Below are 26873 nucleotides of genomic sequence, written 5' to 3'. Positions count from 1 at the left end.
CTTTGTCATACACTCTTTTTCATTTAACCTTTAGTAAGCGATGTGATTCATCAAAATTTGTTGCTGTTGTAATTTTCAATCAAATAACATAGAAAATGCAAATCATGTTAGGATGAGAGTGATAATTTTCTTGTTTTTTGGAAAGTGGTGGCTTTTCAGTGAGGGTGCCTTAATTTGGACTGTATGCTCCACATATTGTACAATGCGTCTTCTCACCGTAAAGCAAGCAACAAACAAACAGATGGGCACCATTTTTCCTAACAATAACCACAGCATCTCCTAAGTGATAGTGGTATCTTGCATGTACAAGGTCAACCCCTTCTTGGGGGGTGAGGGGTGGGGTGTTCTGCTTTTGATACCTGTAAGCCTTTTCCATCTTTCTGTTTACTCAAGTTGGTTTGACGCAAATGTCCAAGGCAGACAGTGGGTTACGTTGAGGGTACATGGGGAAAAATATACACAAAATAAAGTACATATTTGCTGTGAGCACAAGAGAAGGACAAGTTTATAATGAAGGAATAATAGAGGAATAGGGGGGGGAAGTGTGGCGGGATTTGAATTGAAAGGGGAAGGGTTGTGTGGGTGTTTGAGTGTGTGCATGAGTGTTGCATTCCTGATGAGATGGCCCCACACAATGGCTGAGTTGAAGGTTGTGAGCCCTTTTAAGCAGGAATAATATGCTAGGTCAGTAGTGTTACCTCACATCATCTCGTGCTTTGTTAAAGCCTCCTTCCCAATAAGCAAAGACAGCCAAGCTGTTATCTTTCTTTTATTGTTCATATTTCGAATTTAAAAGGTCATTGAGTTTTCCTCAAAGACCCCTTGGGGTCACCTTCGCTTCAAACAGTGTCTGACTGGACTGTAGGTTTTAATTAAATAAGAGTATGTCCTGCTGTTTCAGGTCCAATTTATGTCAGTATTTGATGGTGCAATGGTTTTGACAGTTAATGATGATGTCCTCTTAATGTCATATTGTTTCTAAATGTGAGGGGCGCAATTATTGAGTTTAATCAAGATTTATGTGGTGGGATTCAAAATTGTAAGTGTCGACAGGTGTAGCAATAGAAATACCAGTTGATCCGTTGTTGGTCTGTCCTTCATTGTAATTACCTGTTTAGTGACTTTAATGAGGGAAGGGTACAGTATTGTGCAGTAAAAGTTCATCATAGCAATCCTGATTTCTGGTGTCATTTTCAGTTTATGTAACCCAACTTGTAGGAACCATATGCCTGCACATTGCTGACATCTGACACCCTTTCCCCTTCCTCTTTTCCTAACATGTGTTCCTCAGCATCCCTCACAATTAGGGGCCTTGTAGATAAAGTAGTGTGGCGGTCTATTGCATGCATCTTCTGCAGATCTCTGACCGTGGGGTTGACTCCCCCTTACCTCCCTCTACCCACACACCACCACTTGTCATGCATGTTTAGCTCAGTTCATTGACATGCAACAGAATCCCCTGCTCCAAAAGTACAAAAAAATGAAATATTCCCCTGTGGAATGACAGCATGTTTGTAGCAATATCATCTGGGTGCTTGCAGCTCTCTATTTGCAAATCCACTTCTGTGGAACACGTGCTATGGATAGGTCTATGCAATGGTGCAAAAGTCAAATGCCACAGTATTTTCAATAAATTACCTCAATGCCACTGCATATCAGAGGAAAGTGATCATGTTTTAAGGATAAACATTGGTCCTGTCAAAAAATATTTAACGCACAAGAAAACTTCAGTGCGTTCAATGACCAAATTGGTAGAGGCATAAAATCAGCTAGAACAGTATAATAAATTCATACAGCTTGTCAGTACAAATCATTTGTAGCACAATTTTGCAATAATTAAAATCCCAAAGTATATGTTGTCTTCACATTATCAATATCAACAGATGTGTCACTGTACTCAGAGTGGTTTTTGAGATATATGAACACTGGCTTGTGGGAAAGTTGAGGAATAGTCATGTACAGATGCTGAAAACCTGACACATTTATGTAAAAAAAAAAAAAAAAGGCAGCAGCTGTTAGATGACTGCTGCTTGACCTTTCTCTCTGTTTCTTTTCTGTGTGATTTTTGCTCATTTGGATGTACATGTGTTACATCTGTTGTTGTGGCACTATGCATTATGATTTGTACTAAAGGCATGAATGTGTGGTCTAACTCATAATTGATGTAACTTTAATATGTCTCACTGCTAAGACAAATTCCTCTAACATGAAGCAGTGTCCTACAATACTGTTCCTTCTAATCAAAGCATTACTGTATTCAGACATAAAATAAGTGTCTGTTTGATCTGAGGTCTTTTTAAACTGAATGGTTGTAGACTGAAATAGTTACGGGCCAATTTAAAAACAGAAGTTAAGATTCATATGCTGGGGAAGAGTAACAGTTTTAAGTATAACTCATTGTGTTTTATATTAGTTTCGACTGGTATAACAGGCCACTGGTTTGGAGACATCAAGCATGCGTTGGGAAGAATAATAATAAGACGTTGCTGTGGGAATTGACATCACATTGACACTTACCACAGCACAATCACAGACACTAGAAGCGAGGTGTGCGTGTCAGTGTTGGTGTGACAGAGAGGTGCTTGGCCTCTGAGCGGCAGCTTGTGTTCAATGTCTTACTGATGCAAAGTGATGTGTACTAATTCTACATCTGCTCTAACCAAAACAGGGCTTGAAGGTTCAGCCAAGTCCCAAAAAATCACTTCCTCAAAGCTTGTCTTATCCTGCCCTCTCTCTGTGTGCACAAATTAAATTTGATGCATTTTCCCTGCATCATTTTTGTATTTTGAAGTAATGGACAAATAAGTGGATATGACTTTGGAGTTTTGTGTGTGTGTGTGTGTGTGTGTGTGTGTGTGTGTGTGTGTGTGTGTGTGTGTGTGTGTGCGTGCGTGCGTGCGTGCGTGCGTGCGTGCGTGCGTGCGTGCGTGCGTGCGTGCGTGCGTGCGTGCGTGCGTGTGTGTGTGTGGATCAGGGCTTGGCTGTTGAGAGGATGTGTGGCCCTGAAATGGGCTATGGTCATGTGGGCTGAAGCTTTCAGGACTTGATTGTAGCCTCACAGTGTAAATACCCAAACAAACACGCAGCGGTCAAAATGTGCTATCGGTTTGCCATATATTTACATTCCTCTTCCTCTCTCCCACTTGGTCTCTCTCACTTTCTGTCTTACTCTTGGATCTGATTTGTTAATTTGTATTTACTCGCTAGCTTTTCTTTCTTTCTTCTGCTCCCTCTGATCCAGTTTCCTTCCATTCCCTTTATTCTCGGTTTGTGAATGACATTTGTGATATTTTGGGGTCCAAATATCATGGCTAAATGAGGAAAAGGACTTGGTGACAGGAATTAAGATTTAAATTGTCAGTTAAAGCACTTCTACTATTTCTCACTGTTGTGTGAAAAATCTCAAAATCATTCTTAGATCATTTGAAACACTTAAACAACTGCATTGCCTGCAGTCATACTACATTCTGGCATTTCATATTCATCACACCCAATGAAACAAATCCAAAGATGAAATATTGAGCCCATTTGGTTGTTCTTAAGTGGCTTTAAGCGCAACTGTTTATGCATATTCGCCCAGCCGCTACAAAGCTTACCAGGCTTCTCGAATTTGTTTTCAGCAGCTGTTCTGCATAACAGCGCTACGCTATCACGCACAGGCGAAAGTCTGGTGAAGGGAATCTATTCATAATTCAAAGAAACAACAAGGCACAAGCTGTGTTGTTGTCAGATATAACAAATTGAGGAGGAAAAGAGTTGAATTTGTATCTGCTTACGGAGGTTGACTGCATTATATATACTGCAGGTGCCGCTGAGTGCGTGGTAATAGGATATATGATGGATGGCCAAGCCGCATGGGCTCCCATTCCTCTGGGTTATTCATCTATTTATCTGCTTATTTATTTATTCCCTCACCCAGAGAGACCCTCACAAACTCAGGATTTGCCTAAGGTGCAGTTGTACCTAAAAGAGGCTGAGTGCTGACCACTATGGAAATGGGGCTGAGCACTCCGAGGTCTGGAAGTTCTCTGTTGAGCATGTGTCAGGTGTACTGATGCCTGTGCTGATATTCATTGGTGGTGTTGGTGGTTTAAGGGGGCCTGCAGTTTGTTGAATCTTGATAGTTTCGTGAGATATTTTCTCCATAGGAGCTTTTTAGAAACCGCGAATCAAACTTATATCTCACAGAAATATATTTGAACATGCATGCAAACTTGTCAAGACAAATTTCAATATGTTACAGCCAGGCTTTTGTCTCTTGAAGGATTGTTATTGGTATGTATCCAGAGACGTTAGAGTGGTTAATGCCCCCATCTTGAACTACATGTAAACCTGCTGATGAAGGCCTGAATCCCACTAAAACATCCTCCTCTGTGTCTGCCTCTTTGTTTTCTCCACTCAGCTTTCCTATTGTCTAAATAAACAAAACATTAAAAAAAAAAAAAAAAAAAAAAAAGTTTCCAAAAATTGAAGATCCACCACATGAAATGAAAGACAACGTTGTCATGAAGTTGAAACCACATAAGATTAAAATCAAACTGTGGGACTGTACGAGATATTTGAAAATATTGGATGGATATAATTTGGTTGTAGCAGTCAGCTCCCCGTAATGAAACCAAACCTACAGGGACTCCTGTGACACAGAGTTTAGCAATCACCACACCTTTGATCACACACTACTGTTAGCTAACTACCTTTCATGTTTAACCCTGTCATTGCTCCCCTATCAAGGGTGTCAGTCAAAGACCTACATGCGCTGTGGGGCAGGTCACCTCCCCTGGGCAAAGCTGTCTCATTGTACTGCTCCCCCATCTCACGACATCACCCCCGTCGGCAGCAAGGGGACCCTACACTCTATCTTACTAAATATCCATTGTATGAAGCCGGACTACAAAATACTTTTATATTAAAATACTTCAGCCAAAATCACAAAATGTCCTGCTTCTTATCCCCCAGCTGTATTTTTACTCTCGCTCACACAAACACCAATTTTCTGCAAGTGTGTTAACACAGTACTAAAGCATTCGCCACTACTACCATCGTGCAGCTGCCAACAACTCCTCTAAACCAATATCAGCACCTCCACCCCTTCCCCCCCAGAACATTTTTTCCTCGTCCTCATCTCAACAGCCCATGGCAACGACATAGTCGGCAGCTTACGACAAAGCAAAGTGGGGAAGAGGGAGGGTGGTAAAGGGGTAAAGGGGGGAGTTAGGCCGTAGATCAGGGCAGGGAGGATGGCGGCGCGACCAGGGGGTGACAGGGGAATAACATCCCTTTCTCCTCAATCGACAGGGACCATAACTCCTGCCTCTCCAGGGACAGATTGAGAAAGGCAATAGCCCTAGGGGCTGTGAAGCACGCATGCTTAGGAGAATTGAAAGTTAAAAGAAAAACGCCATTTGCCAAGCCACTTCCACTGATCCAGCCGACAGCACCGCTCTTTGCCTCTGGAATTTTCTTATTTCTTGTAATCTTTTTTTTTTTCCTTTTTCTGAGATGGCAATAGAAAGGCCCAAGTGGCATACTGTCCATATAGTTTATCAAACAATAAACCTCCAGGGCTTGTTGTATAGTATTTTTTCAGATTTCATTTCTTTCAGAGTTTCCTGCACTTATTGAAGTTGGTTGGAGACTTTGGACATCTTTCTTTTTCAGTGACCTGATGTGTGGACCTCACTTGGCCTAGATTGGTTTTTGGTGGGAGAAACTGATGAGATGGAAATTGTCTTTATAAATATGAACTTTCTCTTTTTGTTTTTTTCCGTAATTGAACATAACACCTGACGGACTTTATCGTAGTGCCAGGTGTTTGTATCACAGTCCTAAAGTGGGAGGCTATGAACATTTCCCAGCAGTATTCAAATTTTACTAGTGTTTTCCCTCCTTTTACAGTCTTTTGGCCCCTGAGGATGAAAGCACTTCACAATCAAAATCACAAATCAATGCATTAAAGCAGAGGAAATGTCCGACCTTAGCGCCTCCTAGTGGTGGAATCCAAAAATTCACTGTTGCATAGTCAGCCTATGCACAGTGGACTCACATTATCTCAAGAATTGACAAAAGCAACAAACAAAACCTGGATAAAACCTGGTACACAGAGAAGCCATGACATTTAGTGCCTCCGCCCTCAGACTAGAGGCCAAAATAAAGCATAATACCTGCTAATTCAATAACTGCGGTAAGCATAAAGAGAATAATAGGCAGGTCAGGGATTAGTTGGAAGGACACACATTTATGATGACATCCCACCAGAGCTATAGAGTTGTAAGAAAACTATACCTGACTCTGAAGTGAAAAAACTGTATAAAGATGAGAGGAAATTAATAATAATGGATACTGATGAAATATTGTAATTTGATTAGAATGTGTGTGTGTGGGTATGTGCTGTAAAATTCTTCACAGTGAATGGAGAGTTACAATATGTGTAATGGTTTAATGATAGTACAACATGGCAAATCGCATTGTTGAACTGCTGTGTGATTATACAGTGAGTGCTGTGTCAGCAAACAAATCACAGCTGCTTCCTAAAAATTCCTTCCTCTCTCAGCTTTGGTCTCTACTTTCTCTTTTTTTTTCTTTTCTTTTTCTCTCCTCTTCTCCATCTTACTATCTCTCTTTCTCTTTTTCCTTACTCTCTGTCAGTTCTCCTACTCCTCCACAGCCACATTCCCCTATTTGGAATGGGTGGAGGTGGGTGGCAGCATAGCAGCTTTTATAGCTTGATCAATTTTACAGTGGCTTATTGAATAGCTTTTAATGCCCTTCTTTATTTTCAGTTGTAACCCACAGAGTGTCTGCAGCTCCAGGGCTGATGTGATGGCTCGCCAGAGAGAGAGACAATAAATTTTAATACATCGTCTCTGGGAAATTACACATGCTTAATCATTGATTTTTATTGGTTCATCATGATAACATTATCCCAGTGGGCAAGGGTAGGCAAAAGAGCAGCCCATAAAAGAAAAGAGGTTGAATTAGTTATGACATTTTAAAGAGGGAAGTTGACAAAATGAAATGTTGGCATAACCAACTTTCTTTGTCCAATGTACGGTGTATTGATTTGGCAGTGTAACTGTTATTTCCATGGACAGTTTGATGCAGTAAACATTTAAACAAGTGGAACCTTCACCAGCGACTTTTTTTCCTCTTTTTGATAGTAAATCAGTGTATCTGTTTGTGGGGAAAACACGAGATTAAAAGCCAACTATGACCATATGTTTCAAAAAATGATACACAGATCATGTAATAACATGTTGTCGTTTTCTAGTGGGGCTGTGTGGAAACACAACAAAATTTTCTGCGCTCTTTAGAATGTACAGATATCTTGAGATATCTAGAGGAAAGGCCGTGTAATGCCAGACATGCAGTTTTTCTTGTAGCTCTGATCATGAGTTACTACTGAGTTTCTTCAGTTTATTTTAATGTATAAAATACGCATACATGGGGGCGTCGTGTGGCGTAGTGGTCTAAGCAGGCGCCCCATGTGTAGAGGCTACAGTCCTCGCTGCAGCTGGCCCCGGTTCGAGTCCCGCATCGGACGGCCTTTACTGCATGTCATTCCCCCTCTCTGCCTCCTCATTTCCTGTCTCTCTCCACTATCCTGTCCAATAAAGGCACAAAAGCCCAAAAACATATACTTTAAAATACGAATACATGTAGAATTCATTTCTTTCATTCTTGCTCGCTTGTTGCACACGTTCTTTATCTCTTGATAAGTCGATCAAAGAACATTTTATTGTTTTCACCTTGTGTGCGTCTATGTGTCATCTTGGCAAAATATGGTCCTAGAGACACCTACTGTCATGAAACTTTACATATGTGTAGTTGAGATCAAAATGAAGGCCAAGTTCGAAGATGGGTGTGGTCCAACCCATGAGCGCTGAATGCTCATGTAATAACAATAATAATAATAACAAAACTGTGATAACAGTAATGTTTTTTTTCCCCCCTTTCTTTCTTTCTTTTGCGCTGCTTCCTGTGTGTTTAAGTCTTTGTTGAAACATATTTTCTGGATTTTTTTCATTATACAGTTTGACTTTTCATTATTTGTCTGGTTCAAAAAGTAACAAAACAAATTTTTATTAAATTAAAGTAAGTCATGTTTGTTTATTTTATTTTATCTTTTATTTATTTTTTACTGATGATGTATCTTTAGTTTGGTCTTCTTCCCTCACTGTCACATCGACTATGACTTCACCTCAGCAACTAGAGTTTAAGAAAGGTGAAATTTGAATGTGTGTGCACAGAGATTTATCGTCTGCATATAAAAAAAATATCAGGATCATTAAGTCCAACTCTACTGCCATCAAGCTGATGAAAGCTGGCAAACACCCACACACAGACTTCTTAATGCCTGGTGTGTATGCCAGTGTGTGTGTGTGTGTGTGTGTGTGTGTGTGTATAAGGGATGTGATAAGGTAGATTGACTTCTAATATAAATGGCAGAGGTGTCTACTGACATCCGTATACCAGTGCCCTTTGTGTCCCTGCCTGGCAGCCTCATTCTCTGCTCGTGTGTGTGTGTGTGTGTGTGTGTGTGTGTGTGTGTGTGTGTGTGTGTGTGTGTGTGTGTGTGTGTGTGTGTGTGTGGTGTGTGTGTGTGTGTGTGTGTGTGTGTGTGTGTGTGTGTGTGTGTGTGTGTGTGTGTTGAGGGTATGCGAGAAGGGATAGACTGTGGTGCTGTATGCCGACGGGGGCTTACAATTCTGTGTTCTCTTTGTTGTTTCTGTGATTGTGTATTATGCAAGTACTGTATTCAAGCGTGTGTGTGTGTGTGTGTGTGTGTGTGTGTGTGTGTGTGTGTGCGTGCATGAGAGACAGTGAGTTTGGGTGAGCAAGGGAGCAAGAAAGTGGTCAAATGTACACACATATTACTCTGTATATTCTTGCTCTCTCTCACACACACACACACATACACACACACACACACACACACACACACACACACACACAACACATAAAAAACACACACTGGGGTAGGTTAGCCCTCCTCCACTCCGGCACCTGCTTCGCTGAAGGTGAAAGAAGTGCTCACTTGAGCTCATTGAAAAGTAGATGTGACAGTAAATTTTTCAGGCCCTTGTGAGATGGGAGATCTTGTTATAGCAGTCAGGATGGGGGTCAGGGCAGTGGCTGCTTGATGATTGAGGAAAAGAGAAGTAAATTCATTCTGCTTCGGGCACTTTGTCAAGTGCCAGTAGCTTACCGTTGAGAGCCACTCACCCATCACTGTGTTACGGCCCCAGAGGTCACCTCCACCGCCATAAATCTGCCTCGCCTCCTCGCCTGCTAAACCTATTGCCTTCCCTCGGCTGAGCACGAGCAGGGAGAGAGGCTGCAGCTGCTGCTGCTGCTCCTCGTAGTCACTCAAATGAACAAAAGACAGAGGGGAGAATATAGATTCTCCCTCTGATGCTGCTGATGGTGTAAGAGCAGGACACTGGGTATGTTATGCCACAGGGGTGATGTGTACCTTTGGACTAATGGCTGTGTTGTGTGTGAGTGTGTATGAAAGGATGGATGAAAGACAAGTATGCATATATATTTGTTGGGAGGATGATAAAAGCTTGCATGTACATTTTGTAACTGGGAGTCGAACAGTGCATTTCTGTGTTGAGAGGAGGGTTTTATTTCAGTTTTTTAATGTAAATTCAAAGCGGTGTGCTCTTTTTGAACTGCCTCAGAATATGGTTTTAATACTGATTTCATCATATCATAACAGGAGCAGGAAAATGTAACAAGAACTGAAGAAAGTTAATAATGGTAGCTTTTCTCATGTTTTGCTAGACAGAAATTAGAACAGCTAATTATTATTTATCATAGCGATGCCTGCATCACCTCATTCATCGACCTTGTCAACCTCAAACTTTCTCTTCCTACTCAAGGGAAGCAAAGTGTTGAGAGTGAGACAGAGTAAGAACAAATGGCAACATTTGTTTTTTCTTTGAGAGTCTGACATGATTTGAAGACTGGGCGATATGACTTCAAATCATATCACAATAATTTCAAACCTTTACCTTGATTATAATTAATGAATGATAACGTTGGCGCTTGTTTCTATTTTTTTTTTCTTTTTTTGAGCCATGCACTCTTCAAACTCGTAAATGTGATTGTGTTCCAAGGGATTAAACTAATTGGTGGGGTTACCTCGCTATCCATGTTGCACTCACCAATGTCTGGTAGTCACGACTGATAAGACCCAATCAGGAGGCAAGGTCGGGGTTTGCATCTAGTCTCCAAAACACACTGACCATCCAGACTACAACGCAACCCTAGAGTTTCAAACTAAAACTGGGCCGGCTGCATTTCCATAAGTCTCAATTTTAGGGGTTCAAAAACTGCACAGTGGTGGATGCCAGACGTAAATGAAGCAAAAGGGTTGTGTTTTGCAACTAAAACATATTTGTGTGGACGAGGCCTGAGGCTCAGTGTTTGTGCCCTTGTCATCCATATCACCAGCCTCACTTTGAGTGAACATGGGCAAATGTCAGTTGGATGTGGTGGAGACATGCAACTGAACACGAGGTAGTATTTTTTTAACTGAATTAATCAAGATGAGAGAGGTTCTAAATATCAGTTTTGATACTTTCACGGTTAATATCCCAGCCATACTTTTTACTGCAGGCAAGTTTTTGATGTGCAGTAAATTATTTTTTAATGATTTTTATTTTAACTGAACTTAAACTTCAGTATCTAGTTTTTATCTAGTTTCCTTAGCTAAAAGAAATGTGGCCTATTAATCTTTTTTTCCCCAGCAGTTATTGATCTGTGCAAATTTGTATGTACGCGTTCATTGTACTGTAAATAACATTGCTTTTGTTCCCAAAGAGCCTCCTCAGAGTGCTAATTAAATGGCAGCAGATGCGCAGGTGTGGGAGATCATTACCTAAAAGAAATGCACAACCTGCATCTTGTGTAAATGCATGCACACCATGCCCATCAGTGCACACAAGCTAAAGATCCATAGGAGAGTGCAGAGAGAGAGAAGGTGAAAAAGAGGTATTGCAGAAGATGGAGGCAGACGGGGAGAGGAAAGAAGAATAAAGCAAAAAATAAAAGAATACTGAAAACTTAAGCAGTACAACCAGTGTCTCTCAAACACAGTTACCTACTGTTAGCTCTGCAGAGTCTAATATTGGCTTTAATTTCACATGTGTCTTGCATCATACAGATACAGTCACAAGTTAATGGCTGCCTCAAAGCAAGGAAAGTAAACCTTGCTGGATTAATCAGTTTTTAAATATTTTGTGTCAGCAGCAGCACCCCCAAATGTTATGACTGTGTTCATTTATTTAGTTAGTGTTAGCAAATACACTGCTTAATTAAAAATCCACAAGAATGCAAATGGTTATTTATTGGTGTACTATTCATGAAACAGAAGGGCACAGTCGTGCCACATTTTTTACACATACAACCCACACTGGTTGATGTTCAACCATTTTTCCTTTGATGAAATGTAAGATTGGTGGTTGGAAGATTCCTTCAGCTGTTTTGGAGGTTTCTAAGTGTTTTGGTTCTGCCAACATGCACTCAAAATTCAAAAGTTGTTCAAAGATACAAAGGAAGGATAGATGCACTTTTAATACTTCATGAGAACCAAAAAACTATATTACAACCGTGAAATGAAAAACAAATCTATGGTAGAAATTAAAAAGAAAAAAAATCAAAAACCTTCATAGAGAGTTATTTCTCATTTAGAATCCTCAAAGGCTTCTTTCAGTTTTAAGAGTGTGGGTAGGAGAGTGTGGGTTCCTATGCCGAGCCTCATATTCTTTCATAGGGCCACACAAAAACAGACACCAACATACACAAGCCCCATGGGATCATGTTCTCTCTTTTTCTAAATTGATAATTGATATATCAAGAAAATATTGATATCTTTTGCCATATGCTAACATTTTACTAGGATGGTGGTAGAGGACTAAAGTCAGAGGAAAGAAAAAGGATCTGGGTCTGGTGTGGGTGTCTGTGTGTTTGTATGTGCGTGTGAGTGTGTTAGTTTTTGTACACATGCTTGTCCATATGTGTACACATTGTGAGCGGTTGCTTCTTTCTGAAGTGTGTCATCGTGCGCTATAATTACACCTGCCCCAACTATGTGTGTGCATTCAGCTGCACGTGTACATGCATGTATACGTGTGTTTTTATGCGTGTGTGCGCGCGCACGCCTTTCAAGCTTGTAGTGTATGAACACCAGCCTGCTTTCAATATAGCCTCTTATTAGGGGGTGATTATCCTGCCTGGATCTGGCTTCTTTCAGCCGTTGACTGGAAGTTGGAGAGGCCAGGGGCACCCTGGGAAGAGAGGAGTGAAAACTTCCTGAACCCAGTTTTCACCCTCCACCCCTCAACTCCAATGTGCCCCGCAACCTCCCAAGGAACCACCTAATATTCACTCTGGTGTTTTTTCTATAAACAACAGAAAATTCTCAGTTGGATGGAAAAATGTGTAGATGGTGGTCAAATTATATTTGCATACATGGGGGTATGATTTTGGCCAGTGAAGGTATTGTAGAAGTTTCCTTCCAATTAAGTTCTGCCTATTCTTGAAGTTGCACTTACTGTATGTGTATGCCCTGAATTAACCCTGGAATTAATAGTCAACACTTGTGAAATTCCACTCCCGCCTTTGCACTGCAGAAAATTCTTTCATAAATTTGATGCTACATGTTTCTGTGTTTCAGAAACCATCGGTTGTATTTACATAGTCACAAGTGCCAGCCACAAAATAGAGATAAAATGGTATGAACATTTCATATCACAATTATGTTGTCTAAAATGATCAGTGCTGGCTATCAGTGCTTGCCTCATCAACACCGACACACATGTACGCACACAATTTCCTGCTCGCCTACTTCTGCTCAACTGGCATAACACCACTGGAAGATACACACTGCTACACCTTGATCTAAAAAAAAATACTCTGTGAAGCAGAAAAGGGACTAAAAAAATGACAAGACAAAGCGGAAGAAAAAGAGGAAGAAATAGATAGAAGACAGGGTGAAAACAGTGTGGCAGGATCCCGAGGGCCTGGCTGGGGACTTTGTAAGAACCCATACATCAGCTGTCATCCGATGAACTTCCAAAGAGTCACAACAGAGAAACACAATAGACTGGACAGATGGTCCCAAACAAACTGCAGTGGGTTTGATGCTATTAAAAGCTGTTTACCTCATGCCAGACGCCATCAAGTGTGGTGGATGCATTGTGTGATCATTTCTGAATGACTGAATGTGTGTGTATGTGTATTTGACTAGCGGCTTCTGGTGTTTCAATAAACCCTCTGGTGTGTTTTTAGCCACCAAATGACCAGTCGTGGCCTGAGTAAGATGTGTGAGAGTGTGTACGCAGTTTTCTCATAATTAAGATACAATCAAAGACAACACGTGATGGTGAAACACAAACAGTATGATGATTGATTTGCGCTCAGTGGATTCCAGCCAACTCTGTAGGCCATGACGAACTTTTGGCTGATAACCAATAACCAGACAAACATAAAACAGACCCCCTCCTCTTTCACTGTTACGCCCTCCCTCCCTGCCTTCCTCCCTCCCATCCTCTCCTCCTTCCGCTCCCCTTCATCTGCTCTCCTAAAGAGAGGCTTTGACACCTCAGAATGATGAACTCCTTCATTGGGCTGACCTTTCTCCTTCGGACTAGTCACCCGCCCTCCTGCCCTCTTCCATGTAGATGAGACAGAGACAGATGAAGATATTTTGCAATGTGTGTGCATGCATGGGTGTCAGTGGGGGTGGTGGGCGGGGGTGTCATGCAGTGACACAGTGAAATTAGTTTTGGTGTTGGTGGATGGCGGCCGACCCACCTTCAGATCAGCAGACAACCAGGGAGATTAATCCAGACACAGGAGGCCGGCTGAGAGCAGTCATGACAGGCCCTGAACAAGAGGAGAGAGACAGGCAGGAAGACAGACAGATGGGGCGTGTTGGTTCATGACAATGATATACCTACTGAGATTGTGTCCATATATCTGTGTGTGTAACTTTGAGGTTTAACATACAGATTGTTAGACTGCTATGGACATGAATAATGTAAAGATCAAGTTTCTTCACCATGAAATGTAAAAATTTTGTGTAGTTCCTGATCTCTCAGTCATTTACTTAATCATATTCTGTTGGTCTAGTGCACAATTTCCCTGATTATCAAAACAATCAACCCAGTCAGAGCCTCTGCAAATGGGATTTAAGTTGGTGACATTACCAAGCTGTGTCAGAAAATTCAAGGCATCCTGCATTCAACAGTATACTGTATATAAAACTTAACCTGAATGTAACTATAGAATAAATACAAATTCTACACATTCTTATGAGAACCCTAGAAACATAATAAATTAGCTGGTACAGAGGGGGAGGACAAAAACTAGCTGATAAATTTGCTAAAATTAGGTCGTAAATGTTACCCAACAAACTAGCTCAGTTAAATTGCCAACAGAATTCGATTGATGCAAATTAGTATGTAGAACTACTTAGCTATCGTTGTGCTTCATAGTAATCTATTTACGGCAGGGTTATGCATTGTGAAAATGTAAATGTCTGCTTCATGGTCGTTCAGTTCATGTACTGGTAATAAAAATAATAACAATAATAATTATTATTAATTTTATTATTGTTATTATTATCAAACATAAACTTTGAGTTCTCAAATCTATACCCATATGATGCTAATCAAAATGTTCCACAAATATGTTTCATTGACATTATAATAGCAAGGCAGCATTGTGATTTTAGAGATAGCCAAGCAGTAACCACGATGTCCATCCACAGTCCTCTGGCCTATTGTATTGTCCTTGAGCAACCCTTACACTACATGCTCAGATATTGTAAGACAATCCAGATGACAGCTACAGCAAAGTGCCTGAAATGTGAAAAGGGGTGTCAGAAGTTGATGAATATGGTATCATTAGCCACACTTGACTTGCCTTCTTCGTATTCTGCTTTAATTGGCTCCAATTTATAATCCTTCACCTTTGGGCCATCCTTTGTATTTTCTGTCTTGTTTCCTTCTATAATTGGCTCAGATCAGTGCATTTTACAGATCACATACATGGGAGAAATTCTTGGATCATAGAATGATTAGTTACAACGTGGATCCTGAATAGAGAAGTTTCAAAGGGAACTTATTAAGGGAATTTATACTAAATGCTTCAGTGACAGATTGTATGGGAGAAGAACAATGACACAAAGTAGTGAAATTGCTAACTAGCACTTTTCTTGCCCACTTCCTAGAAATGGAAACATTGTAGTGATGAGGTGTGGTCCCTTTCGAGGTCATGAGTCTGAAATTACAGGAGGATATTAGCAATTTAAGCATTTAACTGATGCTTTTGTCCGAGTGCATGTGTTTTTGTGGAGGCATACAGCACATGTAAACGAATCAGTAAGACCACATCTAGCCTCTGTTGAATGTTACTCTTGGATGGCACTTGTATCATTTCCTTTCTTTTTTACAAATATGAAATAGTAAAATCACACCCACAAAGTTGAGATTTTTCAGGGAAAATATTTGGGTTGTAAAGGAAGCATAAAATTCTGTCATGGCTCATTAAGTTCAAATATGTAAATAACAGTATTTTATTTGTTTTTATTCATTGCAACAAAATTTTAAGATACCCCTGCTCACTTACTTGCTCCAAGCACATATCCTTGTGTGTGTGCATGTGTGTATTCAGTTACTTTTCAATGGAGCTGAGCACGATTGGCAGCATCGACTGGCAGATTTAACACTGTGTATGTGTGTGTGTCTGTGTGTACGTCTTCAGGTCAGCTGTCCATTCCTTGTGTTCCAGAGAGACTAGAAAACCCCTTGAGCCAAACCTTTAGAGGCACTCATCTGCATAGAAAGGTAACTGACTCCTTACACACACACCGCCGTGTTTATACGTCCCTCCAGTGGAACTTTGAGCTTTGGGTAACAGGGCATGGGGTCAACAGCGGCATTTGATCTTTGACCTTGGGGCAAAAACAGACTGAACTCAGGTGTTGAACTATAACTGTGTTGGGTTAACACATTCAGCAGCAGCAGGTCTGATTTAGTACAATTCAGTTTGATTAAGCTTAATTTCCAGGATTTACGAGAAATACCTGTCATTCTCCCCTATTTATACTGTAGTAGATAAATAAAAACAACATTATTAATCTTTGGTACCAGGCCTTTGTACCATTAAAACTACAAATCTTGGCCTTCTAAAAGATGTACTCAGTAAAGAGTAATTATTTGTGGTCGTATTCTTCTTAATGCTTTAGTATTAGATATTAATTTAATTTCAATAAAAATCCGAAAAATAAAAAGTCAAACTCACTCAGAATTATTGATGCTAATTATTTTAGTCATCTTTAGACCCATTTTATTTTTGTATTTATTTAATTTTATATTGTTAAATAATATACATACTATTGAAACTATTAAGTGTAGTAATTGCTTTTTAAAATATGATTTGTTGCTTTTTAATTACTAAACAATCAACATCAGATAAGCTTTCATCTTTTTCCAAACTATTTATTTATTTTTTTAGATTACCAGTGTTTACAGTGTTTTTCAAAATGAATAATTTGAAGTAATTAATTAATTTTGTAAAGCAAAACTACTTATAGGGATTAGTAGGGGTCACTTTATCTCTCCCACTATCTCTCTCTCTCTCTCTCTCTCTCTCTCTCTCTCTCTCTCTCTCTCTCTCTCTCTCTCTCACACATACACACACACACACACACACACACACACACCCTCACACTGCCTCTCCACTGAATATCTCTGCATATCCTTGTCCCCCTGGTGGCCAGCAGTAGAACCACATCACCACATATCCCCTTCAACAAGGGACTTTAATATTATGTACAGTCTTTTGTATTACTAATTGTAGAACATTTGATATCTGGTTCAATAAGAAATTACATTTTCTTGTTTGTACATGGTGCTTTCAGTCTCCTAAGCCTCCTTTGTGCTTTAGAGTAATACACTGAAAGGTTAAGGAGAGGTGGGAATATTATCATTTTACCTTTTGAGGTTTTATTCCAGCTGATCTAGTGATTCAAAGCTGGTCATAAACTCACTTCTTGTAGTCTCCAATCTAGTGATTTTTAATCCTGGCGCTAGTATTCTTCCTCATAAATTAATCAAATGAATTCATTTGTTCTGCATGGTGTGTATCATGTTGGAAAAAATTGAGTTAATATTTGTATAGAGTTGGCTGGTTGAACTGCCATGTTCATTTAATTTCACAACATTAAACTGGGGTTTGGAGTTAAGGGTTTATTTCATTTATCTTTTTCTTACAATTCATGAGCTCTGAATTACAAGTGAAACCAGCTGTGCTCTGAGTCCAAGATAGAGAAGCACTGCTCATGTACCAGCACCTTGGCAACACAGGGAATCACAAGACTAGCTAATTTTCAACAATATTAAGAAAAAGAGACTAAAATGTTGACTCAATAAAGAATGATTCCAAGATCATTTAATTAAAACAAGATTCTTTATCTAAACAAAATAGCAGCTATAGTGTTTTTGCTTTGAGACTAATAGTGCTAAACACAAACTCCAAGATCAAATTATTTCGGCGTTCCACTTTTACTTTCTATCTGCCTCTTTCACCCTTGGCAAACTACTACCGCACAACAACTTCCAACTGTCCTACCTCCGATGTGATCGAAGCTGACTTTGCTCTCCACCCCGTTTTGTTTTTCTTCACAGCCGTTGGGTGGTCCATGTTTCTCTCCCTCTCTCTTTCACTCTATTGCTCTCTCACTCACTCATTGTTAAGTTCACTGCGTCTGTTTCTCTTTGAGTGCTATGGGAGCCAGGCATGGTCCGAAACTCAATACCTGAGTATACACAATTAAGTTCACACCAGAGGTTATTGGGTAGAAGTGTGGTCTCATTCCACAAAATGTGCGAGTCAGTCAAAGGATAGGAGGGTGTGAGTGTTTATGTGTTGCTGGTTAGTTGGTCAAGGTTAACTAAATGATGGGAGGTGGAGATGGTGTGTGTGTTCCTGGGGCGGTCCTTTGGTTTCAGCACAGGCGAGAGTCGGAGCCTCAGTACTGGTTGGCTGTTGCTGTTGGAGACTTTGCCTTGACAGGTTGTGCTGTCCAATGGCAATTGAAGATAAGGTTTTAGTAAGTGCGGCGATTGTTATTAGCTGGGTGTGATTCATGATGCTATATTGTTGCCAGAGATTTTTTGACTTTTAACTTTTGCCCAGCTGCAATGTTGGGAAAGTCAGATTTTTGCAAACAGTTTTGATTTGCCATCCTATCAGAATAAAAGTATAATACTAATAATACTTTTTTTTTTTGTAAATATGACACGTCCTTAGTGTGTTTCTATATACTCTAGGGTACTTTGAAGTTTTGAATCATTATAATAATTTATTTGGATTTTTTTTCTATCCAGATCAGAAACATAGCACTGTATAAATTAGCCAAAATTAAAAGAAAAACCCTGGGCTCTTGTGGTTTGTTGCACAAAATAGAAAAAACAGTATTCCTGGTTTTGGCCTGTTGAAATTACCCCAGTTGACCTCTCCAGCCTGCTGAATGTTTCAGTTTTGGACCAGTTAGCCACAGCTCCCTCTGAGTACCGTTCACACGCGATTGGGAGTCCCATGACAGGCCAGCTGGAACCTTCAGTCCACCCCCTCACACGCACACATACACACACAAATCCTCCACAGAGCCACCACTGGCCAGCCAGCCTGTCAGTCACTCAAGGGGAGGGTTGTAAACTTGTGTGTGTGTGTGTGTGTGTGTGTGTGTGTGTGTGTGTGTGTGTGCGCACGCGTGCGTTTGGGGTGTTGTTGGGGCTTCCTGTTTTGGCCTTTGTGCTTCAGTCCTTCGTGGAAGGGGTACTTCTGGTGTCATGTCTGTCAGCTTTCGGACGAGCCTACATAAAATATAAACGTAAAATGATATGGGGATTTTGTAGCTGATGTTTTATACTTAACATTCAAAAAATTGTAATATCCTTATTATAATTCTGCCAGAACAGCATTTAGGCTAGAGCATGGGACTCGAAAACCTTTCTTTGAAACCCAGACTAATGAAATTTCTTCTGAGTAGCTTAGCAGTCCTTTAAAACAGGGTGAGGCAGGTTTTATTGTATTTTTTACAGGCTGTTGATTAAAGTTCCTCCAAACAACACTGCAGTAATTTTTCTGGACAAACAATAAAACCACATTCCTCCACCTGTGGTCAACAAGGAAAGAGGTGGATCAAAATCAATTTGCCATTTTCCAATTTGTAGTAAAAAGCTAAATGCTGTCAGATATATATTATTATCAGTGTAGACATAACATATACACCTGCTTTATAAATTTTATTGGTTTTACCTTCTTTATAATTTCCTCATCTGGTATTTTATATCATTTTCTCTGAAGCCGACATGACGAGTCTTTTGTAGAACAAAGGCAGATGAACATAGACAGGAGTTTAGTCAAAACCTAAGTCCAAGTTAAGAGTCAAGCCTGAGACCAAAATAGAAAAACTCTCCTGAAACCCAGGGTAACACAGGATGCACACTCAGATCAGTCTGTCATTGACTTTCCTCTGTCATTTCCGATGTCACTCACCCGCACACAAACATGCAAAGACTCAGTGGATTCATTAACAACAGTGCAACAACAATATTACAACATTAACCCACAGATGGGATGTAATTCCACTGTTCCCCCACAACAGCAAATAATTCACGAGCCATTAGAGCAGATATTGTCCTAAATTTGATTGAAGAATCTGCCAGTGGATACATTCATACAGAAGGATCTCTAAAAACCTAGTGCTTCTTACAGTAAACTTATTCTTTATTTAAACAAAGAAAAAACACTCAAAAATGAAACACAATGAAAAGCTTTTAAAATACCTACTAAAACATCTAAAACAACATTTTGTAACTTGTAAACCAGGTTGGAACCCTTTTACAACACACATATGGGTGGAAAGTTACTCATGACAAATGGTCTTGATATTGTAATTAACAAGCTTTTTGTAATATACCTGTATATCAGGGGTACATTGTAAACACATCAATTCTACTTTCACTTTAGGAGATGTGTGATGAAATGTTGTATATTCCCTATAGAGAAAATATCACTCATGTACCCTCACACTCTAGTGCAAATAAACATATACACAATGTAAATGTTCATACCTCACACACAAACACACATGCACGCACTCAGGCCTCTTCATTAGAAGTGGATATGTCTTTGGGGGAGCACCAGTCATGTTCCATTAATCCGAAGCAACCAGTGGTGATTGATCAATTAGCCCTGCTTAAAGCTGGGGCTCAGGCTAATCAATAGCACTGATCACCAGCCAAAGGTTTTTCATTAAGACCTGCTGCTCTGCATGACTGGACTCCATTAGCATAGGCCAAATGGGCTGTGAGGAATGCAAATACTAGAGTGAAAACAGACATACACACACAGGCCACATAGCTTTGCCCTCTATTTAGTGTATTTGTGTGGGTGGAGAAGAAATAAATATAAACTGACATTTTGTGTTATAGTTTGTGTTATTTACAGAGCATTTATATGACTACTTTGGGATCACACACATTTCTGTTACCCTTTAAAGCCATGTGCAGTCTGTTAAAGATCTTTCTGCTATTTGTAGAAATTGCTGTTGTGTGCTGGACTGGATTATATTGTCAGATAATCAAATGTAAAACAATCTGATTTGACACCATTGCCACACACTAGATGCTCAAAAAGAAAACCGTCAAAAAATGGGATCAACATCTCTCTGACACAGTCTTAATAAATATCTTTTTGTGTTCTTAAAGGAGGTGTTCTCCCTTTTGAAAAGATTCCACAAAAATGTCCTGTAGCTTTGAGTTTTCTGGTATTATAAGAGGTGATTTTAAAGTGGTAAAAATGTTATTGTGAAATCATATACCTTATTTTATGAGCTATGATAAACTGAAAGCTTAATTGTTCAGGTGATACTTCAGTGTTTATTGTCTGCTGCTAATTATTTGTTCCATAATTAATATTGGGTGGGCTGCTAGTGAGTCAGATGTGCTATGACCATATCATCACAAACAACACTCACAGTCTCAGTGTTTCCCAAAGTCATTCCAGCAAGACTCTTTACAGCTTGCTTATTCATTCTAGGATGCTATGAGTGTCCTTTAAAATAATGTCTCAGAATATAAACATATATGAGTCATGATGCCTCCAAATAGTAGTTATGGTTCCATAGAGAGCATGTCTGACAGTATTTCCCTCTCTGCCCACTCATTGTTACTCAGTTCCACTCAGTTACCTGAAAAACAGCGGATGCTGCTGCGCCACAATGATATTTCTGATCCACAACCCCATTGAACCCACGGGATCATCCATAGCCTAAAACACAAAAACACCAGCCTGCTACCACTGACAAACTCACCTTTCTCACCCTTTCCGAACCCTCAATGGGGCCAGGAGCCATTGTTTCGCTCAAACAATCCTCATTGAATTAAAAACTGGCTGCATGCTTTGTTCAGTGAGGCTGATGCATACTGCTGTCATGGGTCCTATCGTTAATGTGCCATCACTGCACCTCACATCCTTAGCAGACACAGGCAGCGCTGAGCTTATTTCCTCCATCTGTAGGTGAATGTGTGCGCACATGTGCATCCCTGTGTGTGTGTGTGTGTGTGTGTGTGTGTGTGTGTGTGTGTGTGTGTGTGTGTGTGTGTGTGTGTGTGTGTGTGTGTGTGTGTGTGTGAGTGTGTGTGACTGTGAGAGAGGCTAATACTGTGCTGTGTGTTCTTACCGTAGATGTGGTGAATGAGTAAGAGAGAGGAGGTTGGAGGGTGGGTCATTGAGTGTGTGTATGTGTTTTTTTGTGTGTGATGGCGTTAAATCGTTCAACAGAGACAAGAGCAGATAAGCATTCTGACATGCTGGTAGAGCTCTGGTTACATACACACCCACACAGTAAATTATTTCTCACAGCTATACAGAAAATGGCTTGCTAAAATGTCGATCTAATCTAAGCTGTCTTTATCTTCTTTAATCAATGACAGGCTGAAGATGATAGTAAAAGATGACATCATCATCTAATTGTAGTTTTTAGGAAACATTTTCAAGTCAAACCCCTTTTGAATATTAATTAGTATTTCTTGTTGAGGATGTGTTTGACACAGTCTGATTTGGATTGGCCTAATGGTTTGAGTCTTTAATTGTCCTTGACTGAGACAACCCAAACACAGGACTGTGTGTTCCAGTCAACAAATAATGAATTGACTGTTGTATAAAAATGTTCATATTTATATAAATACCTATGAAAGGATATGGGAAAGTTGGAACTTCAGTGAATCCATATGAGTGAATCCAAAATTTCTGTATGTTGTGCCCCTGGTACCACTGATGAGTAAAACTGGTGTAATACCTTAGAGTGTGTGTGTGTGTGTGTGTGTGTGTGTGTGTGTGTGTGTGTGTGTGTGTGTGGTGTGTGTGTGTGTGTGTGTGTGTGTGTGAGTGTGTGTGACTGTGAGAGAGGCTAATACTGTGCTGTGTGTTCTTACCGTAGATGTGGTGAATGAGTAAGAGAGAGGAGGTTGGAGGGTGGGTCATTGAGTGTGTGTATGTGTTTTTTTGTGTGTGATGGCGTTAAATCGTTCAACAGAGACAAGAGCAGATAAGCATTCTGACATGCTGGTAGAGCTCTGGTTACATACACACCCACACAGTAAATTATTTCTCACAGCTATACAGAAAATGGCTTGCTAAAATGTCGATCTAATCTAAGCTGTCTTTATCTTCTTTAATCAATGACAGGCTGAAGATGATAGTAAAAGATGACATCATCATCTAATTGTAGTTTTTAGGAAACATTTTCAAGTCAAACCCCTTTTGAATATTAATTAGTATTTCTTGTTGAGGATGTGTTTGACACAGTCTGATTTGGATTGGCCTAATGGTTTGAGTCTTTAATTGTCCTTGACTGAGACAACCCAAACACAGGACTGTGTGTTCCAGTCAACAAATAATGAATTGACTGTTGTATAAAAATGTTCATATTTATATAAATACCTATGAAAGGATATGGGAAAGTTGGAACTTCAGTGAATCCATATGAGTGAATCCAAAATTTCTGTATGTTGTGCCCCTGGTACCACTGATGAGTAAAACTGGTGTAATACCTTAGAGTGTGTGTGTGTGTGTGTGTGTGTGTGTGTGTGTGTGTGTGTGTGTGTGTGTGTGTGTGTGTGTGTGTGTGTGTGTGTGTGTGTGTGTGTGTGTGTGTGTGTGTGTGCGTGTGTGTGAGACAGTGTGGTATTGTGATCCAGTACAACAGTGCAACAAATACAACACTGCCTTTGTACTGTTAAGTGTTCATCAAAATCACCTCTAGTGCAATTTGTCAGTGGTATTTGTATTGGACTGTATTATATTTGTGTTGATTCAATCACTGGAAAAACAGATAAAACCAAGAGTCTACATTAGTGTTGGAAGACGGTTCAGGTTTAGGTGTTTAGGTGAGGGTCATGGCGAGTGATAAAGACAGAATGTCTTCAATATGAAACGCTCATTAGTATGGTAACACAAACTGTGTGTGTGTGTTGCGTGTGTGTGTGTGTGTGTGTGTATATTTTAGCGGAAAGGAAGGGAGTTGGTCGCAGAGATACTGAGGCAGACAGGAAGAGATCATCCTGGTGTTACCATGGCTGGGGTTGAGCCCTCTGGCTCCCCAGGCCCATACATAGTACACACGCAGGTTATTCCTCATACGCTTACACGCACACATGCAGATGCATGGGGACACCAGTGCACACAAATTTACAAACATGAACGTGTTCTTCCTCATGGTTTATCACCTCTGACCTTTTACCTTTCGGTATTGGTTGCTTGTCATTGTCTTGGTCTAAATCTCTAAAATGTGTCCACCCTGCCCAGCTACACACATACACATACACATGCACACACAACCACTTTGGGACCATTTGCGCTGATGTCCGAAGAGTTCGATGAGTTTTTCGCTGGGATGGCATGGCAGCAGAATGATATTTCCGTGAGCCGTGAGTGGGTGGGGGTTGGTGGGATGGATGGATGGACGGATGACACCGTATCCACCCGCCCTGGGGAGAGGAAGTCCCTATCAGAACACAACAGGAAAGAGACAGAGCAAAAACAAGCTTATGTCTTTTTGGACATTAAATCACTTCCTGTAGGGCTCTGGACTGCCTCCCCCACCACCCTCAGCCTCCACCACTCAGCATAGTTTAACCACCCTTCTGGCAGACTGAGAAATTGATCAAGTCTCTTTATCTGTGTGTTCAAAAGCGTGCTCGCCCCTGTGGGTACATCTCTGTGGTATTGCACTGATGAGTGAAATAACTCTAACGAAGAGATGAAGACCCCATCTAGAGCAACTATATTTTTTAACAATACAAAACACCTTTGCTTGAAAACTAGAATGTATTGCCTCACGGACCAGCGTATGTATATGTAATGCTGTGCAGCCTGCCAATCTGATTCATCGCTGTGACTTGCAGATGTGATGAGTATCATAGGATGCAAGTGCCATATAAATCCCTGCACCCTGACAGATCACAAGCCCTGAGTCTGGACCAGCTTCTTTGATCTTCATCCAAGAACAAAAACAAAGAGACAAAAAGGTTCATCTGTGGCTGGTGCAGGAAAAGGCCATTTTAATGGTGACACGAAAAGACAATGACAGCAGTTTTCATTCAAAACATAAACACTGCCCTCAGTCTGCCTGTCATTTTGTTGTGTGCGATACTGAATGGAGTCTTCAGACATTTTATACAATATATGTATGAATATGAGTTAATCACATACATTAAAATTGCAGCTCTCGCACAATGCGGCTCTCGTCCAGGACACAGCTGCAAAAAATATGACTTCCTTCCTGTGGGTAATTTCCTGTTTATGTCTGAATGCAGGTCAGGAGAGGGGGATAGTGGTCCCTACCTCATCTACCGTCATCCTTCCCTAGGTGTGACCCCAGTTCTGATAATGCAGGATGCTATGGAGCCTAGTGTCATTACTCTGAACAAAATCCCTTTCTCCCACTCCTACTCCTTCTTGCTCTGTCGCTAAAAGAAATAGTCACAAAAATTGTGCAACTTCAACTCTCTTTTTGCATTTTTGCACACAGAGTGAAATATATCCACAAAATAAACTCAACTTTACTTAACTGTAAAACAGCCCCTTTTATCCAAAAAAACACAAAAAAGAGTAATCACACTCTTGTGACATTATTTGCGTTTTCCGCTCTCCACAAAACTTAACAGACCCCCCCCCACCCCACCCCCCCCACCCCACTCTCCACAAAAAAATGTCTCAATTGCACACACATAGATCCTCCTGAGGCACCGTGTTTGTTTCATTTTCTGCTGATTTACCTAAAACAGACAGCGGCTGCTGCTGTGAATGTTTAATTTAAGAGCTCATGTTCCCCTCTCTACGATGTGTGGTTGGGAGCATGGACAGGCTTGACAAGGGGGGTCCGGTGGTGGGGTTGGTGGGAAGGGAGGGGGGGAGAGGGGGGGGTGGCTTATGGAGACCCGCAGGTCTCTGGGTGCAGTCATTAAGATGGCTCCTTGGTTTGGAGATGAGAAAGCATGCTCTGCACTCTGGACTCATTGAAGATGCTCCCCTGCCTACTTGGAGCATCCATTATTTATGAGTTTTTACAAATTCCAACTGACATTTTCATCAGTTGTGGATGTCTGTTTCTGATTTGGCTACGCTGGGTGTGTCTGTCCTCCCCCTGACAAAATGAAAATATTGGTTAAATACAACTGCATGGTATTATAAACAAGAATTTTACAGTTGGGTGCAGGGCTCGTATTACTTTTACATCTGTGCTTACTTTTTTGATTTTTCGACAGTGTTTTCAGAGAAGGAAATGTATGAAGGGTTACTGTTCATCTTAAACATTGACATGTTAGGTGGTGAATAGGTGGTGAAGAACAGGCTATTAATCATCCCTGCTTTGAAAGTCATATTGTCGATAACACTGCATTCAGTTAGTCTACTTCTTTTTTTTGTTTGTTTTTTTCGACCCGCACTGAGACTGTGCAGTTGAGTCTAATCACATTCAGCAAATCGAGTGTTGATTTTTGTCCATTCAGTCACTAGTTTGTTAAAAAAAAAAAAAAAATCTACTTAATGATTACTCAGTGTTGTAATTGATTCTACTGAAGAAAAAACAGTAAAATCCACATCAATAATGACTACCAATACCATGTACCATGTACAGACTGTACCCTGCACACAAATGATGAGCCCAGGTTTATCAGGAAGCATTGTCGCTCTGCTGCCTGCCACCCCAACCTCCTTCGTCTATGGATGAGCCAGTATTGATCCGACTGCTGCCCTGTGCTTTGGTGTTCAGCCTCGGGCATCAAGCAGCCTTACTTCGCCCTTCATCACTCACCTCACATTAGACTCTGAGCTTGATATGCACTGTTAGGCTCTGGCATAAATTGAAAACTTGTCAAATGCCAGTTAACGTGAACTTTACTAGAAGACCGCCCACTTGCTGTCAATCTTGCATTGGGTGCTGGAGGTTGATTCAACAATGCCATGACTTCTATTATATATTTTTGTTTTAAAGGTTTGTATTTGGAAATTCTTAATTGTTACCATTGTCAGCAGAACCTTGATAATAGATGCAGATTCAATTCATGTTCTTTGTTTTCTCTCTCTTCTTTCACCACTTCTGATCTTGTGGGAAGATAGATAGATAACAGGCAAAGTGAATTTTTTGTCACCTTTTTTTCCCCCTTGGAAGTATTGACTTGCTGAGCAGCTCCAATACAGCCATTGTTCAACCCACACAGTGGTTGTCTTACCCAGCAGATACCTTGTCTTCCATAGCTGGTAGTACTATGGAGTTCATGGATGACAAA

At 40.5% G+C, this 26873-nt stretch overlaps 1 protein-coding gene across 3 annotated transcripts in view; it reads left to right on the top strand.

Moving 5' to 3' along the window:
- The window catches only part of LOC130170988 (adhesion G-protein coupled receptor D2), an 87058-nt gene that overhangs the window by 52408 nt on the left and 7777 nt on the right, over positions 1 to 26873 (top strand). For 2 of the 3 annotated variants that reach the window (XM_056378740.1, XM_056378738.1), the window contains one exon: positions 15775 to 15857. The exons of the other annotated variant lie outside the window; for it this stretch is intronic. In XM_056378740.1, coding sequence (XP_056234715.1) covers positions 15775 to 15857 — 83 coding nt within the window. The remainder of the gene's footprint in view (positions 1 to 15774; positions 15858 to 26873) is intronic. 3 annotated transcript variants of the gene reach the window in all.

This window comes from Seriola aureovittata, chromosome 6 (genome assembly GCF_021018895.1).
Source record: "Seriola aureovittata isolate HTS-2021-v1 ecotype China chromosome 6, ASM2101889v1, whole genome shotgun sequence".
Lineage (NCBI taxonomy): Eukaryota > Metazoa > Chordata > Actinopteri > Carangiformes > Carangidae > Seriola > Seriola aureovittata.
This window is presented reverse-complemented; position numbering and strand designations above follow the sequence as displayed.